The 15,761-nt window shown below is 50.5% G+C and overlaps 5 protein-coding genes across 5 annotated transcripts; 1 reads left to right on the top strand and 4 right to left on the bottom strand.

The window, feature by feature from the left end:
- Nucleotides 1–854: 854 nt before the first annotated feature.
- YALI1_D25563g (uncharacterized protein) lies at nt 855–1,174 on the bottom strand (the record flags this gene model as incomplete). Its single annotated transcript, XM_068282788.1, has 2 exons — nt 855–1,066; nt 1,111–1,174. The coding sequence occupies 2 exons, from the start codon at nt 1,172–1,174 to the stop codon at nt 855–857; spliced, it is 276 nt and encodes a 91-aa protein (XP_068138889.1).
- A 1,374-nt stretch (nt 1,175–2,548) lies between these two features.
- Nucleotides 2,549–4,570, bottom strand: YALI1_D25529g (uncharacterized protein; the record flags this gene model as incomplete). The annotated part of the gene is made up of 1 exon (XM_503062.1): nt 2,549–4,570. One exon carries the CDS (start codon nt 4,568–4,570, stop codon nt 2,549–2,551), a length of 2,022 nt encoding a protein of 673 aa, XP_503062.1.
- A 3,374-nt stretch (nt 4,571–7,944) lies between these two features.
- Nucleotides 7,945–10,269, bottom strand: YALI1_D25472g (uncharacterized protein; the record flags this gene model as incomplete). The annotated part of the gene is made up of 1 exon (XM_503061.3): nt 7,945–10,269. The coding sequence occupies one exon, from the start codon at nt 10,267–10,269 to the stop codon at nt 7,945–7,947; it is 2,325 nt and encodes a 774-aa protein (XP_503061.2).
- A 2,237-nt stretch (nt 10,270–12,506) lies between these two features.
- On the top strand, nt 12,507–13,067 carry YALI1_D25450g (uncharacterized protein; the record flags this gene model as incomplete). The annotated part of the gene is made up of 1 exon (XM_503060.3): nt 12,507–13,067. The coding sequence occupies one exon, from the start codon at nt 12,507–12,509 to the stop codon at nt 13,065–13,067; it is 561 nt and encodes a 186-aa protein (XP_503060.2).
- Nucleotides 13,068–13,264: 197 nt separating this feature from the next.
- YALI1_D25419g (uncharacterized protein) lies at nt 13,265–15,586 on the bottom strand (the record flags this gene model as incomplete). Its single annotated transcript, XM_503059.3, has 1 exon — nt 13,265–15,586. The coding sequence occupies one exon, from the start codon at nt 15,584–15,586 to the stop codon at nt 13,265–13,267; it is 2,322 nt and encodes a 773-aa protein (XP_503059.1).
- Between the last annotated feature and the right edge of the window lie 175 nt (nt 15,587–15,761).

Genomic DNA, 15,761 nt, shown 5'->3' with positions numbered 1-15,761 from the left:
CACATTCACGCTACCCACACACTCTACAATCCCCTCCAATCCAAGTACAGTACTGTACTAACATGAACGTCATGTCGAGGTACTATTCGCAGTAAAAATACTTACATGCCGTACACATGTAATCGACAATGTCACGCTGCCCACTGAAGCACCAAAAATATATTCAGTGAAAGCTGATGTGTCCGTCATTAGCGATCCACTTCGCTTAACTGATTGATTAGACAAGCATGCATGGTGGATGTCGGCGCACCGTAGATTGTATAGAGCTCGAGCTAGAGGAATGCAAGAATGAATATGCAGTATTATGTAACAGGGGCTTTCTTTTTGCCGCTTGTTACATTCGATCGTCTCTGGAAAATTACCGTTGGTGGATGCTAACAATGGACACACACACATCCATCATCTGTTTCACCTTGATCACTGCAGCAACTGGAGCTCCAGGGGCTGTTTGATCCATCAATGCTCCAATGCGCCCCAGTTTCATCTTGACAGATTGACGCTGGTGTCGATCCATCTACTGCTTAGATAATTCTTACATGTTCACACCGCGGTTCTCTACTCCTTCCGCTTGGGGAATAGACCTCGGTCAGAGGCACGTCAACCGCTGCCAAGGTCGTTGTTAATACTTCGTCATCAACTTGATAAAGAACCAACGTCGTCTATGACAGATCTAACGAGACAGCTACTCTAGTCATTCCCAGCCTAGCACGTCATGACTCCAAACAATGGGCCACTAGCGTCTGTTTAGCGCCTTGTTCCGCAAAGAGAATGGCTAAGCGGTAGATAGAGTCGTTGCTTAAGCTACAGTAGCCCGGCACTGTTATTATCAGCTAACAGGAAGGAGATATTGCCAGCTACTGGCAGGCACGTTCCTGGCTCAAGTTGCCCCTAGCCAGGACAGTCTGCAACATTAACCGGGGGTGACTTGTTCTCTCACTGCGATCCCTAACCGAGCAAGGTGAACTTTCGCTCTCACTGTGGATGTTACTCAGCCTCCTGTCTTTAGTCATGTCAACCAACGGAGATTGCCACTGATCTCCATTGTCGCAACTGTATGTGTGCAAGACTCAACCTCTGCGTTTGATAGACGTGTGATCTCGGGAGCTCTACTTAAAACCGGCCCTTTAACGGGGCTGTGAGGAGGATCTCTTCTGCTCCAAGTAGCTGTCCGCATCGGCTTTCAACTTTGTGAAAAAACGTCCGCTCTCAGACCTATTCTTATCGTGAGCAAATTCCTCCACCCACAATGCTGTGTCAGGACGACCTTGTGGGAAGCCGTATTTGACCGAGATTTCGACCGTCTGGGTAAAAAGCCTCACCCTAACCCAGACCCATTAATCCGAATGTCTCCGTCACGCTCGGGGCCTTTCTTTTTGTCTTATTTTGGCTCCTGTGTAAGCTGTGGAAGCATGCTGTCTGTCTGTCTTTGACTTGTTAGCGCGAAGCCTGTTTTCCGAGAACTTTGTCAACTTTCAGCAGCCCAATCAGTGAATCCAGTCGTCTTGAAACTCGTGTCTCGAGTTATCAATCACACAGCCCCGTGGAGAGACTGAGACCCAGAGTCAGCTACTTGTAGAGGGACCAACTCAGAGTCGGACAAATCTGGGTAAGAAAGAAAGACAGACTCGACTCAGCAAGACTGAGTGTGGTTCCTCCGCCAAGAATGGCTTGTGTAAAAAAAGTGCAACTTGCCCACCGCCACGACTCCCCGTTTCATTCAACTCCCCAGAGTCCATCCTCCAGACCGGTGCCCAAAGTGCTCCACACTGCTCCACACTGCTCCAAAGTGCAGCGTCCGCTCGTCCTCAAGCACGTGGGCGATGTATCATGCAGGGGCACAAGGTTAGGCGGTTGGGCAACCAGCGTCTTTTCTGTAATTGGTGAGACAAATGGTCCGTGTCACTGATAATATGCAGGGAGCTGGGAGGTGGAGGAAGCACACTATCGTGGGTCTTGGTGAGAGAAGGAGATGTACGAGATTGGCCAAATTGAATTTGAAAAGTGAAACTGCACAAAAAAGAACTGCATGTGGGGCCAACCCGGCTGATGGTCTGCTTTTCCTTTCCAGAAACAGCCCCAGTATTGCCTTGACTGTACTCATTCCGGCCGCATCACTTTTCTCTACAGTAACTTGCGCCAAGAATTGTCTCACAGCCCTCTCAACCCTTGTCTTGAACCTAGACGATCAGGTACACTGCGGTTACCAGAGTGTGCAACTGTAGATCTGGACTGGTACAGTACGTGGCCAGGGTGACTGAGATATGTGACACGGTCCGTGGCGTTATGGTGAGCAATTTTGGCCCGGAAGAAAACGTTAGTGTTAAGGCAAGGAATTGAGGTGGTGCTAATTGGCGTGATGATCGCTGCTAAATATACACAGTAAAGGCGTAAGTCATCAACCAGCTCAGAGGTTCAGCAGAAGCCCTACTTTGTAGCTGTACAGCAGAAGGTGGATCTGCTCCAATTACTGTAGTCTACTTGGCATCTCTTTGAATCAATCTATTCATCTATATACTTTTAATGAAGGTCGCAGTTAGCTAATAAATAATTACTCCTCTTGGATAGTGACTCGCTTACCGCTGGAGTTAGGAGAGTGAGGAGGGAGAGGAGACTCGTCAAAGTCCTCCAGAGGCGTGATCACATCATTGTGATCCATGGGAGGGAAGTTGGGCGAGTTGTGACACAGAGTGCCCACCACCGGAGTGTTATATCCCGTAGGAGCAGGAGTGTTGACAGCAGTGTGGTCTCCAAAGTGCATGGACTGAGACGAGGAGTTTCGAGAAAGCTTGCCCTCCTTCTCAGAAACAAGGACTTCACCCTTGGTCATGTCCTCGCAGTCGGTGCCGGACTCGTCCTTGTCCTTGTCCTCGACAGTCTTGGCCTCCGCAGCCTTCTTTTCATGGGTCTGAAGACCGTGGTCCTTGACAAACACAGTCACCAGCAGACAAGCGCCCACAATGGGGCACAGGAAAACAAAAACAGTGTGTGAGCCATTCATGTAAGCGTCTAGCACCTGGTCTCGATACTCGGGGTAATGGGAGAGGTCGGGCAGAGAGAAGGGAGCCTTGACAATGAGCTCGTACAGCTCAGAAGGCAGGTTCTTGGTCTTAAGATCGGCCTTGAGAGAGTTGGCAAGGATGGCAGAGCAGACAGCAAGACCAACGGCACCGCCGAAAGATCGCAGGAAGTTTCGAGAAGAAATGACAACCGATCTGTCCTCCTTTCGGGACAGAGCCTGGGCAGCAACAAGAGTAGGCTGGAAGCAGCAGCCGACGCCAGCTCCTTCAAACAGCAGAGAGAAGATGAGCAAGGCCATGTTGGAGTCTCGCTTCCAGAAGCACTTCATGATGGCTCCAACGGTCCAGATTCCAAAGCCAAAATAGATGACCTCGAGGTATCGGCCCATTCGAGAGAGGTATTGGCCAGAGATGACAGTGGTAACAGCCTGGGTGGTCACCAGAGCACAGGACATGCCGGCAGCCTTCATGGAAGACCAGCCTCGGATGTTCCGCATGTACATTGGTAGGTAGTAGAGATCTCCATAGTATGCGATTCCGAGTAGCACAGAGTGCATCATGAGGGCAAAGAGAGCCTTGGTGCCGAAGATTCGAAGAGGCATCATGGGAAGCTTGGCAAAGAAACCCTCAATGACAAAGAAGGCAATGAAGAAGACACCTCCGATGCACAGCATGGAGATGACCATGGGAGAATCCCACTCGTAGTATGATCCTCCACCGGCAATGGGGACAAGGAGGAACACGAGGGCCACAGATGAGCAGAAGAGACCGGGGTAGTCAATGGCCTTGGCCTTCTGGATAGCAGAGCCCTGGGGCTTCTTGGAGGGCAGGATAAAGAAGATGACGACAGCACAGAGACCACCCATGGGAGCCAGCAGGTAGAAGATAGCTCTCCAGGACACATTCTCGGTGAAAGCAGCTCCCAGGAAGGGACCAATTGTGTTACCAAGACCAACACAAGCTCCCAGAATACCCTGGTACTTGCCTCTTTCCTTGAGGGTGACGATATCAGACACGACAATCATGGTGAGGCAGGACATTCCTCCGTTAGCGATACCAGAGAAGGCTCGGAAGATGTAAAGTTGGGTAGAGGTCTGGGCACAGGCACATCCAATATCAGCGCAGACAAGGGTGCAAACAACAATCATGAAGACGAGCTTTCGGCCAAAAATATCAGAGAGACGTCCGTACAGCACCTGGAAGACGGTGTTAGCAATGAGACCCGAGGTTCCAGCCCACGAGATGGTGTCGGTAGCATTGAGGTCCTTGGCAATGTCAGGCAGGGCGACAGAGATACCGTTTTGGTCCATGAAGGAGACCAGCATACAGAAGGCCATGGCTCCAAAGACAAGAAAGAGCTGTGATCGGGGAAGCAAGTTGGTCTGGTCGTGCATTTCAAACTTGGACTTTTTGCCCTTTTCGAGGTCCACTGCCGAGTTATCAGGCGAGGACTCTGGCGAGGACTCTCGTGTGACTGGAGAAGAGGGAGTGGAGTCCACGGCCACCTCTGTGACCTCGGGTTCCTTTGATGACTTTGTGTTGAGGTTGAACATGTCTCTATTCTTTGTGTGGAGAAGACGATTGTGGGGAATCTCCAGGGCCCTGGATCGGTCTCTTTATATAACTGTGGATGGCAGTGCAGCTCTCATCTCTGTGGTAGTGTGGCAGGACTAAAGAGTGGATAAGCATATCGATATCGACTTGCCATCTTAACCTTTGTGTAGAGTTTGCCTTTGTCTGCTAGAGTGGCAGGTTATAGATCTGATGTGACAGAGTGACACTCCATGACAGATGCACCCAAGTGGTGATAATGGTGAGAGGAGCGTCAAGAGACCCAGGCGGCAGTCCAGAAACCAAAACTGGAGCGCAACACCGGGTGATTTGCTGACGACTCGCGGCTCCTCAGAACTATCATTCTGCCCACCATGCAGGGCTTCTGCACCCGACCTTGTGCAGAGATATGGTGGTGGAAGCGTGGTTGAGGTTAGAAGCCATAACGGAGCTTAACCAAAGTCGACTTGATGGTGGAAATGAAAAGTTGGAAAAAGGCAAAAGTGGAAAATGACAAAAGTTGAAAATGGCAAAACGTGAGGATGGCTCCAAAGGGGCAAAAAAAAAAAAAAAAAAGAGAAGAGAGAGAGAGAGAGAGAGAGAGAGAGTAAGAAACAAAAAAGCGGATGTGACAGGCACAACGCGAATGTAATTCAACAGGCCTAACCCCCGGAAAGACACAAAGCCGACAACATGCCGATATATCCATATATCCACCCCATCCACACACAGCCCCACTACTCATCTCCCCCTCCCCCACCACACAGACCTAAACGCTTGTTTGGCGTCTTTTTTTCACACTGACATAGACCCTCGCACAGTAGACGTGCCCAGACCTCAAGCCGCACATTTTAGAGAGACTTCGAGGCACACTGATAACCTATCTGGCTGCCCACCCTGAGTGTCCAAACACTATTTTAAACGCTGCTGGTCAGGAACGCAGTACCTGGCCAATCTGACAATCCGACCATCTGTGGGTTGAGTGGGCGGTACCGGTCGCACGACAAGGATGGTTTGCGCCGTCCACGGTGCTATAGAGTGATTTTCGAACGCACACCTCGATATAAGTCTCAGTACAATCTGGCACGAGATTTCGGGTTGCAGTGTCAAACACCCAACTTTGCCGCCATTACCACCAGCGAAACATGTGTCGCTGCATAAGCAGGTACTCGACATTCACCGGGTCTTCCACACAGACAAAGGGGGCAGTGCTATCGCTCCGGGAAGGCCCAAGTGTCTTTGGGCTTTCGGCGTCTGAACCCTTTTGACACTGCCAGAGTTTAAGGGACGCTAACATTCAGCCATTTGTAAGCGCCAGTTTACATCCTTCAGATGTCACAAATGTAATCCGACTTTGGCGGACTTCCTCACCACGACTCTGCCCCTCGATTTATCTGCTTTGAATTTTATTCCGTCAGACAGCACCGCCTGAACAGTCCGCCATGTGTTTTGCACACGCTGCGATAGTGTAGCACCCAGACTGCACTGCCAGAGTTTATTTGGGAAGGCGACCGGAGGTCAAAAAAGGGGAGATACAGCCGTGGGGACTTCGCCGCTGTACTCGTCTCGCTCTGCTGATTCGATTCATATTTCGGACAGGTCTGTACACCCAGGTTTCAACCGTCCAGTTGCCCAAGCCACAATATGCCGCACAGGGCTGACCGAAAATAAACCTCCAATTTAATCCGGCCCACCGTTTCGCAAGCCGGATGGATAGGGTTGTCTTGGCACGATAGACCTGTAGTCACACTGTCGTCTCTTGGACTTATCGTGAGCACGTTTCCGCCCTCCGGGCTTGGCGTTCTGATAAGGAAGGGGCAGTCGGCCCTGGTACCTGCCGTACGTGTGTCTGCACCGCTGTGGGCGTCCGTGTCTGTGGGAGTTTCTGTTTGCTGGGTGTATTTGGAGACGCTTTCGTTCATATGCTTCTTGGATAAGTTAGACCCTTCAACGGTTTCAGGTCTCACCCACCTGTACCATCTACGAGTACATCATAGTGCCTTGTTTGAGACATCCAGCCACTTGTTTCTACTTGTAGCATACCTCATGGTCTCCGAACTAAAAGCAGATAGAGCAGCAGACAAGGTGGCGAACACGGTTGACGGCATGCCTGGGAGAGTGCTTTCCGCTGCAATGCCAATCTGTCCAGGCGGTTCCTTCACACGGACATTCTCTACAACATAAAGTTGCAGGCCCACCCGGACGACTACAACTAACAGACAAAAATACGAACGGTGCGATATAATCCAGTAGACGAACTCAAGCTCCAATACATACTGGCACAAAGATTCTCCGGGCATACGAAATACAGCATTTGGTGGTCCGGAGCGTGGGTTTCGTGTCGGAGGTTGCCTCAGCACGACTCACCGTACCGTTCTCCTGGAGTATGATTGTCGTCAGTATCAATATCGCCTTTGTGATCTTCTTCTTGTACTTGTAATATCAACTCTCGACCGAAATGGGTTTGTTTAAGCGGAGTGGAGGGACGGCTCTGACATGGTCTACTGTTGTACTATAGCGGGGTCGTGGAATGTGATTGTGGGAGTGCACGCTACGCTTGTTGCACCACCAGAGCATCGTTGAACATGGTCAATGAGATATCATCAATGTTTTTACATTCATTGGCGGTACTACTCGTTTCAGGCAAGTGTCCTGCTAACCTATTGCCATAACAAGCCCGGAATAACCTCCAAATGAATCGACGGACCCCGAATACACTCCGAACAGACAAGAGCAGGATCAGCTGTCTCAGACCATCTTGTGGTGTTACAGCTGTCCAGATATCCTTGTTTCCATTGGATGTTCGTATCGAGGGTGACATGACGAGGGTGCCAATAACAATGTACACAATTGGTTCAGTATAGCGACGATACTTGCAGAAATCATTGTTGCTGCCGGCAACTTGGCACTCACCAGTTCTAGACAGAAACTCTCTAAGACAAGTAGCCAGGCCTTGGAGAGACTCCACCAACGAAGATTCACCCTCCACCTCGTAAACAGACCACTAGACATAAAGCCGCCAACAGTAACCTAGGGGACGTACGCGAGGGTTCACTTTTGGGCTCATGAAGAATGCAGGGCCGCTGGAAACCCACAAACCTGACAGAACTGCGAATGTCTTCGCCATGTCAATTGCATGTCTCACCAGTGCTGTAGACTAGTGACTCCCTCACTTTGGTTTCTCCCACGCCGTATCGAGAATTCCACCACGGTAGACCACGGTAATCCACCATTCCCGCTGCCTTGCAGATGCAAAGTTGTACGTACTCAGGCCATATCGTTAACTCATTGATTATATAAATTATATGCAAGCTGGCATTCCCTTTGCAGAAACCTGTTCCATCAAGTAAACACCAAATCACTCCTTGTCTTTTGTCTACTGTCTCTTAACAGGATGAGCCTCCGTATTGAAAACCCACTCGTCTAGGGAGATAACGTCCGAGTCGGCAAACAGCAGGTAGTAGTACTTCAAGGTCTCACCCACCCAGAAAGACTCCTGCTCGTCATAGAACCGATTAGAGTCCATTCGCCAATCAGTAACGTCCCTGATGGCAGCATAGGCTCCATGACCAGCCCAACAAAGGTTAACCACTGATCGGAACATCTCCCAGCCGCGTTCCTGCCAAACAGGGTCGCCTGTGATTCGATAGAGGTAATAGACTGACTCAATGGCTTCGGGACGCATCAGGTAGTGAGGGGAAGCCTTGACAAAGTCTCGGGGCAAGTCGTAGACTCCAGACTGCCGCCACCTGTGCGTCTGGCCTGCAAACTTCTTGGGGATCTTCTTGAGCTCATCCTCGTCAAGCTTGATGAGAGGAGTGAAGTCGGCCACCTGCTCCAGACGAATGTGGGGGTACTTTTCTCGTCTGGATCGAGGGGCGATACCGAGCTCGTGGAGCGAGTACGGCGACTTCTCCATGGTTGGCTTCTGGCCACCAATCTTCTCCTCAACGACCTTGCCCTCTTCCTCTTCAGAAGTGTCGACCACGGTACCGTCTCCGGCAAGCAGGTACTTGTGCAGAGTCAGCTTGGGCGCCTCAAACTCACAGGTCTCATCAATGCCCTCCCCAGAGTCCCCACATGGAGACACAGACAGGTCTTCGGGCATGACTCCAGTTCCCGTGGCGCCATAGGCCCAGACACAGCCCTGAGCAAGCCGTTTGCCAATCTCCACGTCCTTTGGTCGCTCCAAAACCTTGCCCCCCATAGCATACATGCCTCCCAGGAAACAGGACAAGTGAGCCATGGTAGGAGAGAAGACAATGTCCTGAAGATTGGCAGGGTTAATATGGAGGTCTCCAGAGAAGAGGATCTCCTCTGAGGAGGTGGTGTTGGGCTTGTAGAGCAGCATTTTGGCTCCTTGGTCTGCAGACTGGATGTACATGTTCTTGTACGTGTCGTCGGCACCGCCCAGAAGAATGTACTCCTTGATATAATACTCGTAGAGTGAGTCGATTCGGCCTCCGAAAGATACAGTCTGTTCAACTCCAGCATGTGCAGTCATGGGAGTAATACCCTTCTTTTTGCATCGCTGAGGAGAAGCAAAGGCCACGGGGAGCTGGACCATAGGGTCGGTCTCCTCACCGGGTTGTGTCAGATCACAGCCAGAAATGTCAACCAGGGCAGGGAACAGGCCAGGAATCACCTGCTGGTCAGCGGCCTTCTCAAACTCCTTTGTGATTCGGTGAACAGCATCAAAATAAGTGTTATTTCCAGTCAGCTGAGCGAGGCGGGTAAACTCGATGGTCATGGAACCAAGCTCAGCAACAATAGCTCCCTGGGCAGGTCGTCGACGAGTGTTGGTGCTCTTATCTTCCCATCTGTAGTACAGAAGAGGCATTCGGTTGGGTGTATCAAACGCACCAATGAGGTTATCACCCAGCTCAATAGCCTTGTAGTAGAGTCTTTTGTCACCAGAGAGGTCGTAGGCAGACAGAAGACCACCAAGGTATCGGATAGTAGTTTCAAATACGGGAATCACGTCTCGACCAGACCGAGTAAAGTCGATTTCGGCCACCCTGTCTGCAGCCAGCTTGAACTCGTCCTTCATGTCCATGATCCACAGAGTGTCCAGAGCGTCCACAAGAGTGGCAGCCCATCCGAGAAAGGGATCTCGGGCCTTACCAGTAATGGGATGGATCTCGTCGTGGCCAAATCCAAATTGCTTGTACCGCTGCCACGTCTGGTCCATGACGGTCTTGACCTCCTTGAGTCGATCCATCCGGTCTTTGCACTCCCTGTGCTCTGCGGCCTGGATCTTGGGAAGCCAGTGGTTGGTAGACTTGGACGGCAGCTTGTAGGGGTCCTTGACGGGGTACTTTTCTTTTCGGGGGATCTGCTTGGGCTTGGGCAGCAGCTTGGCTCCCACTCCTCCAATTCGAGATTGGCCTCCAATAGGAGAAATCAGCTCAATGGTCCCGTCCTTGGGGGTGTAGGAGTCGGCCAACTGAGGAGGCGCGCCGCCCTTGAGCCGGGCGTTGGCTCCCACATTCATGTCGGGCACATTGGGTTCCTTCTTCTTCTCATTTTCTTCTTCAGAGGGCTTTCCAGGGTGTTCCGGCACAGGAGTCTCCTCGACCGATTGCTTCAAGCTGGACAGACGGACGCCCGAGTCCAGAGGCACAAACCACAGCAAGAGGCCTGCAATCACACATGCCAGCAGCAACGGCCGGAGCAGTTTTCGCATTCGAAGTCGTTGCATGGTGTGATGTGCGAATGTTCGAGACACGTTCGTTAATTGCAGTACAATATCGCGAGCTGCACTCTGTCAAAAAGCACGTCCAAAATACACTTTGAAGAGATCGTCCTGAGGGATAAGAAGGGGCAGGGGGTGCACTGGTAATGAAGAGCGGATGGTCACGCGATTTTTCCGGGGGGAGAGAGAGATCACGTGAAGCATACAATCATCCAAAACACGCTACTGGTAGGCTGACGCGACCCCCGCCATAACTGCCCTATAGCTCGCAATTCTACCCGCAGTTTTTTGCACCGCATCACTCGCCTATTTTAAAGTTGTACAGTAATATGGGGAAGTGTGATTTTGGGGGCTGTCAGGCCAAAAATAGACCACGTTTTGAGACGCTAAAACAGCTCGATTTGAATGGCGTTTTCTTTTTGCCGGCATTGTTACACGTTCGTAGACATTTGTGGCTATTTAGACGGCGTTTCAGAGCACAAACGGCATTGTCTTGAGTTCCTGTATGTATTATGACGTCGAATGCAGGGTGTCTCGAAGGCTGGGGACTTTGGCAGCAATGGTGATGGTTAAAGAAGGGTCATTTTATCAGATGTCGGGTATTATCAGATGGTTTGGAAAGAGGAAGAGAATACAAATACGAGTATATTGAATGTATCGGTTATCGTACTCGTTCGCAACAACTTCCTCGATGGAGATCTACCGAATGAAGTGTCGCCCAGAACTATTTTATTTGTAATGCTGTGTCGCCCAGAACTAGTGTAATTTTACCCTTTATCAACAAAAGCCCGAGAACTTCCAACAAAAGCCCAACAAAAGGTACTTGAATACCAAAGCTACAAACCACCGTATCTCGAAATAATCGTGTAACAAGATGTAGATATTTTTAGTTATTTGTTTAAAACTCACGTCTAGTCTCTTGATCATAACACTTTTCGTCGCAGTGGCATTTCCGAAACCCCGAAATAGGTACCCCCAGCACCACTCCTTTTCCAACTAAAGTTCAACTAACTTCAAGTAATAAGGATATTATGTCAAGGCCTTCCGTGCACCCGCGTTATTAGCTGTAGACCAATTAATATGATCCACACGCACTAACCACGATAATTGTCGTGTACACCATCTCTGAGATGAAAGTCGGATTGGGAAAAGATGAGATTGTTTATATATACCAGCCTCATGACATGAGCACTCTCCGCGAGTACCGTACAACACACGCCCTCGTCCCTATACTCTGCCTCCTTGGACAAAGATGTCTCCCACACACCTCCTTCCTCCACACCACCTTCCAGGCTGCTGCATATCGGGAGCTTTAGGATCGGGAAAAGTAGGGAGACGTAATTATAGGGCTGGATTACGGGGTTAGTTGATCGAGGGGTACCGTGTATGGCGAGTGGTCTTCTTTTTGCATGTCAGTGTCGCCACGGCCACCACTCATTCGTTTCCCATTGTGATTACGTGTCTTCCAGACGTAGCTACACCCTTCGAATCTCGGTCGCGTCTTTATTTGCGTGTCTCTATTTTTCTGAAAACAAAGTTCCGAAAGAAATAGGCTGGTGCGGCTGTTTCAGCAGACTCGGAAAGACCGCCAAAAACAGGCGTGGAGTGCGAGAAAAGGCCGTGTTGCCTAGTTTTTTTGAACGCGGCGATTTGCCCAATCAGACGCTAAAACGCACAATCTCTTATCTTCCCCTCTTTGCACTATACTACGCTCCTATTGACGAGCCCTACAATACCGCTCTCGCGTATACTAAAGCGAGCTAATATGCAGTGTGAACAGGAGCCAACATAGACAAACGTGCACATGTTTGGTTTTTGGGGGCGACTGGAAGACACAAGGGACGCAAGGAAATGCTCAGCGCACCCTGAAGATTCCCAAACCGTTTCTTTTCCTCCTCTCAGACACCTACAGCCGCCGCCACAATGCTCCTCGCCCGCCGCCAGCCTGCATACAGTTGCCTACAACACCCAGCCCGAACTTTATCGCGGCTTCTAAATTTAGACAAGAGTAAATATAGGCTGGCTGGAAAAGTATGGACAAGGGACCCAGAGTTGATCTGTGGGGGCTAGCGAGACAATAAATAGCGGCGAGAGTTCCCTGCACCGAACCTTCCCATCCCGAATCCTTTTACATCCCTCAGCTCCACCACATTTCTCGCAAGGGCCCCTTATTTCCCATCCATTGAACTGTCACAAACAAATCTCCACGCACATATAAAACCCTTCTGCAGCAGCCCATCATCATGCTCTCCGCAACACAACACACCCCCTACACAAGCTACAACGCCATGGATACTCCGCTCTTCAACGCCGCGCTCATCCCCAAGTCCGTCGAGGCCCGTCTGCCTCCGGGATACACAATTCGGCCTTTGCAGGCTTCGGACTACCACCGAGGAGTTCTGCAGACCCTGGCGGTACTCACCACCGTCGGAGACATTTCAGAATCCGACTTCATCAAGCGGTTCCAGTACTGGCAGGACCGAAACGACACATACTACAACGTGGTCATTGTGAACGACAAGGACCGAGTCGTGGCGATCGGATCTGTGGTCATTGAGCGAAAGCTGATCCACCACTGCGCCTCGGCAGGTCACATCGAAGACATTGCTGTGGCCTCATCGGAACAGGGCAAGAAGCTCGGTCTCCATCTCATCAACACCCTCACAGCCATCGCTGAGCAGGTCGGGGCATACAAGGTCATTCTCGACTGCTCCGACAAGAACGTGCCTTTCTACGAAAAGTGCGGCTACACACACAGCGGAAACGAAATGGTTCTCAAGTTCAAGAAGCCTGGCACTTTGTAAGAAGCATCTCTCGAAAATCCATCTAACTCGCTTTATATATAACAATGCATTTATCATCTACATTCGTAAAACTACTGTGATTGAAACTGCATTAGTCAGAAGTACAGTATGTACATACATACTTCTGTACAGACGTACATACTTGTAATAATGCTGAGTTAAGTAAATGTCAAAATGCCAGACTCGTATAGCCATAATTACCCAAACCGAATACCATCCTCGGGGCTCCACATGCTCAAGTTGCTGGCTCTCTGAGCTCTGGGAGCTGCTAGGGGAGTGGAGGATGTATCGCTGTGGCCTCCGCTATGTTCATGCTCAGACAAGTGCATAGACGACAACTCGTGCTCGAGAGAAGCTCCCTCCATCTTTCGCTCGTACACAAACTGCTTACAGTTCTTGTGGAAGATGGAAATCTCACCCAGAAGCTGGTTGTAAAAGTTTCGCCCAGCATCGAGGTGGTCTTTTTGTTCCTGGTAGCTAAAGTAAGCAACCTCCAGAGATTGGATGGCGTTCTCTCTATGGATGGCAGCATCGTTCATGTCCAGCGAGGATCGGAAATCCTTGTTGGCAACGTCAAGCTTCTCTAGCACCTCCTCCTGAAGCTCCTTTTGTTCGGAGGCCCAGTCCTGGTCAACAGTGTATTTCTCCAGCTCCTTGGATGTGATGGGCTCGAAGTCAGCCAGGGTCAGACGCAGGTTGGCGTGCTTCTCTCGAATGAGCTTATTCATGTGATACTCCAAAACAGGTTCAATGTCGTCATTCTGCTGCTTTAGAGACAGTCGATCCATGTACTGAGCTCGTTTGATTTCCAATGACTCCAGATTGTTCAGCAGATCTCGCAAGTGGGGCACCTGCCGCTTGACCTCGGGAGACCGAACTCCAGAAACAGACGATGGTAAGTAGTTCTCTAGAGCACTTCGCCCTGAGTTGAGAATCGACAGGAGGTAGTCGATTTCATCCAATTTACCTCGAACAAGCTTATCAGACGCCCCTGCATCAGCTAGATACTGCTCCAGCTCTGCCAAACGGGTGTAAAGGTGGGCTCCAGCCTCCTTGGAGTCGAATCTGGTCCATCCAGAGTTGTTTTTACGTCTCAGCATCTCGTCCTCGCTTCTTTCGTCGTCAAGAACAGCCTTAGCGGCCTCTAGCTCCTGTCGCGCGGTAGCTGCCAGTCTCTGGACGTCCTTAACGGCCTCTCTGGTGGTCTCAAGACCTCGCTCACTCTTGATCTGATCGGAATGAGCAATGATATCGGCAGGAATACCCTTGGGCTTCTCGACCGAGTCCAATGATCCCGGTAGCGCCATCTCCACGAGAGCCTGGTTTTTGCTGTTGGTGCAGTTCTTCAGCTGACTCTCAATAGATGAAACAATCTTATCACATTCCTGAGAGTAAAGAACGAGGGCTTGGTGAAAGGCAAAGGGCGTGAGCTTGACAAACAGCGGAAGACCCAGCTTGTCCTTTGTGAGAAACTCTATGGGCTTAGCCAGCTCAACGGGAGGAGTACATTTGACCATCAGTGCAGGTGTAATAGGAGCGAGAGCGGTTGTCTGAGGAACAGACTGGAGATAGATAAGATTGTTATCCTTCTCGGCCCGTTTGAGATCTTCGGTTACTACGTCGATGATTCCGTTCAAATCATCGGCCACGCTCTCCACCAGGTACCTTCTGAGCATACCCTTTCCTGTCCCCTCCTTGATGGCATTAAGAGCAGCCTTGAGACGTGCAATCTCCTCGCCATATCTGCATCCATCCAGTGCGTCACGTGCCATTCGGTAATGTGCGACCGCTAGAAAGTGCTGTCGTTTGCACGTCATGTGATGCACCCATTCGCTTCGGACCTGCGGGCTCTTTTGGGCCCAGGCGAGCGCCGAGTCGTAAAGAAGAGATACCTGCTGCGCGAGCTTTGCCACCAGAGAGTTTCGTGAGCCACTCAGCAGCGATCTCTGCCAGAAACATTCCTGTGCTTGGGCCAACATGAGATCTCTAACACAGCAAATGGTGTCATATTCGAGTCCTCGCATGTTGAGACTTTCCAAGTCTGGCAAGCCGTTCTCAATGAGAATCTGGAAGCATCCTGCTGCCATTTGAAAGTAATTGAATGACATCTTTAGACCGTCTGCGTCCTGCCTTCCCTCATTGACGCCCATCTGACTGTACAGCGAGCCCAGGTTGTAGAGAAGATTGCATCGCTCGAAATGAAGGCTTTGACTGATGACGGGGGCGGCATTGGCGGTGTAGGCCAGAGTTCCGTACCACATGAACTCCAGGCTATCGCATCCGGCTGGAAACTTGGTAGTCCAGTATGTCAATTGGGCGTAGTACTTGGTGAGGTGGTCGAGATAGCTGGCGTTTGGTTGCGGGTTGAGAATGTTGTTACGCAGGTCGTTGGCTGTTTTCAGGTCGGCTGTAAACTTGTCTCGAGGTTGGTTCAGCTGCTTCTCGATGGTGTCGCCCAGTCCTGTGATTAGATCGACAGCTTGTGTCTCCCGAAACGGGATCCAGATGATGTTTGGCATGGTCGCAAGACGCTCTTGGTGTTTTGGGGTCGTTTCCGCACTTGCAAGCAGTAGCTGGCAGTGTGTTCAGCAGTAGGCACGAATCGATGTTTACAAGTTGCTGATTGAGTTGTTGTATGCGAGAGCTTATTGTTGATGTGATAAGAACATAGTAGACAGAGTGTAATTGGACTCT

This window comes from Yarrowia lipolytica, chromosome 1D (genome assembly GCF_001761485.1).
Source record: "Yarrowia lipolytica chromosome 1D, complete sequence".
Classification (NCBI taxonomy): Eukaryota; Fungi; Ascomycota; class Dipodascomycetes; order Dipodascales; genus Yarrowia; species Yarrowia lipolytica.
This window is presented reverse-complemented; position numbering and strand designations above follow the sequence as displayed.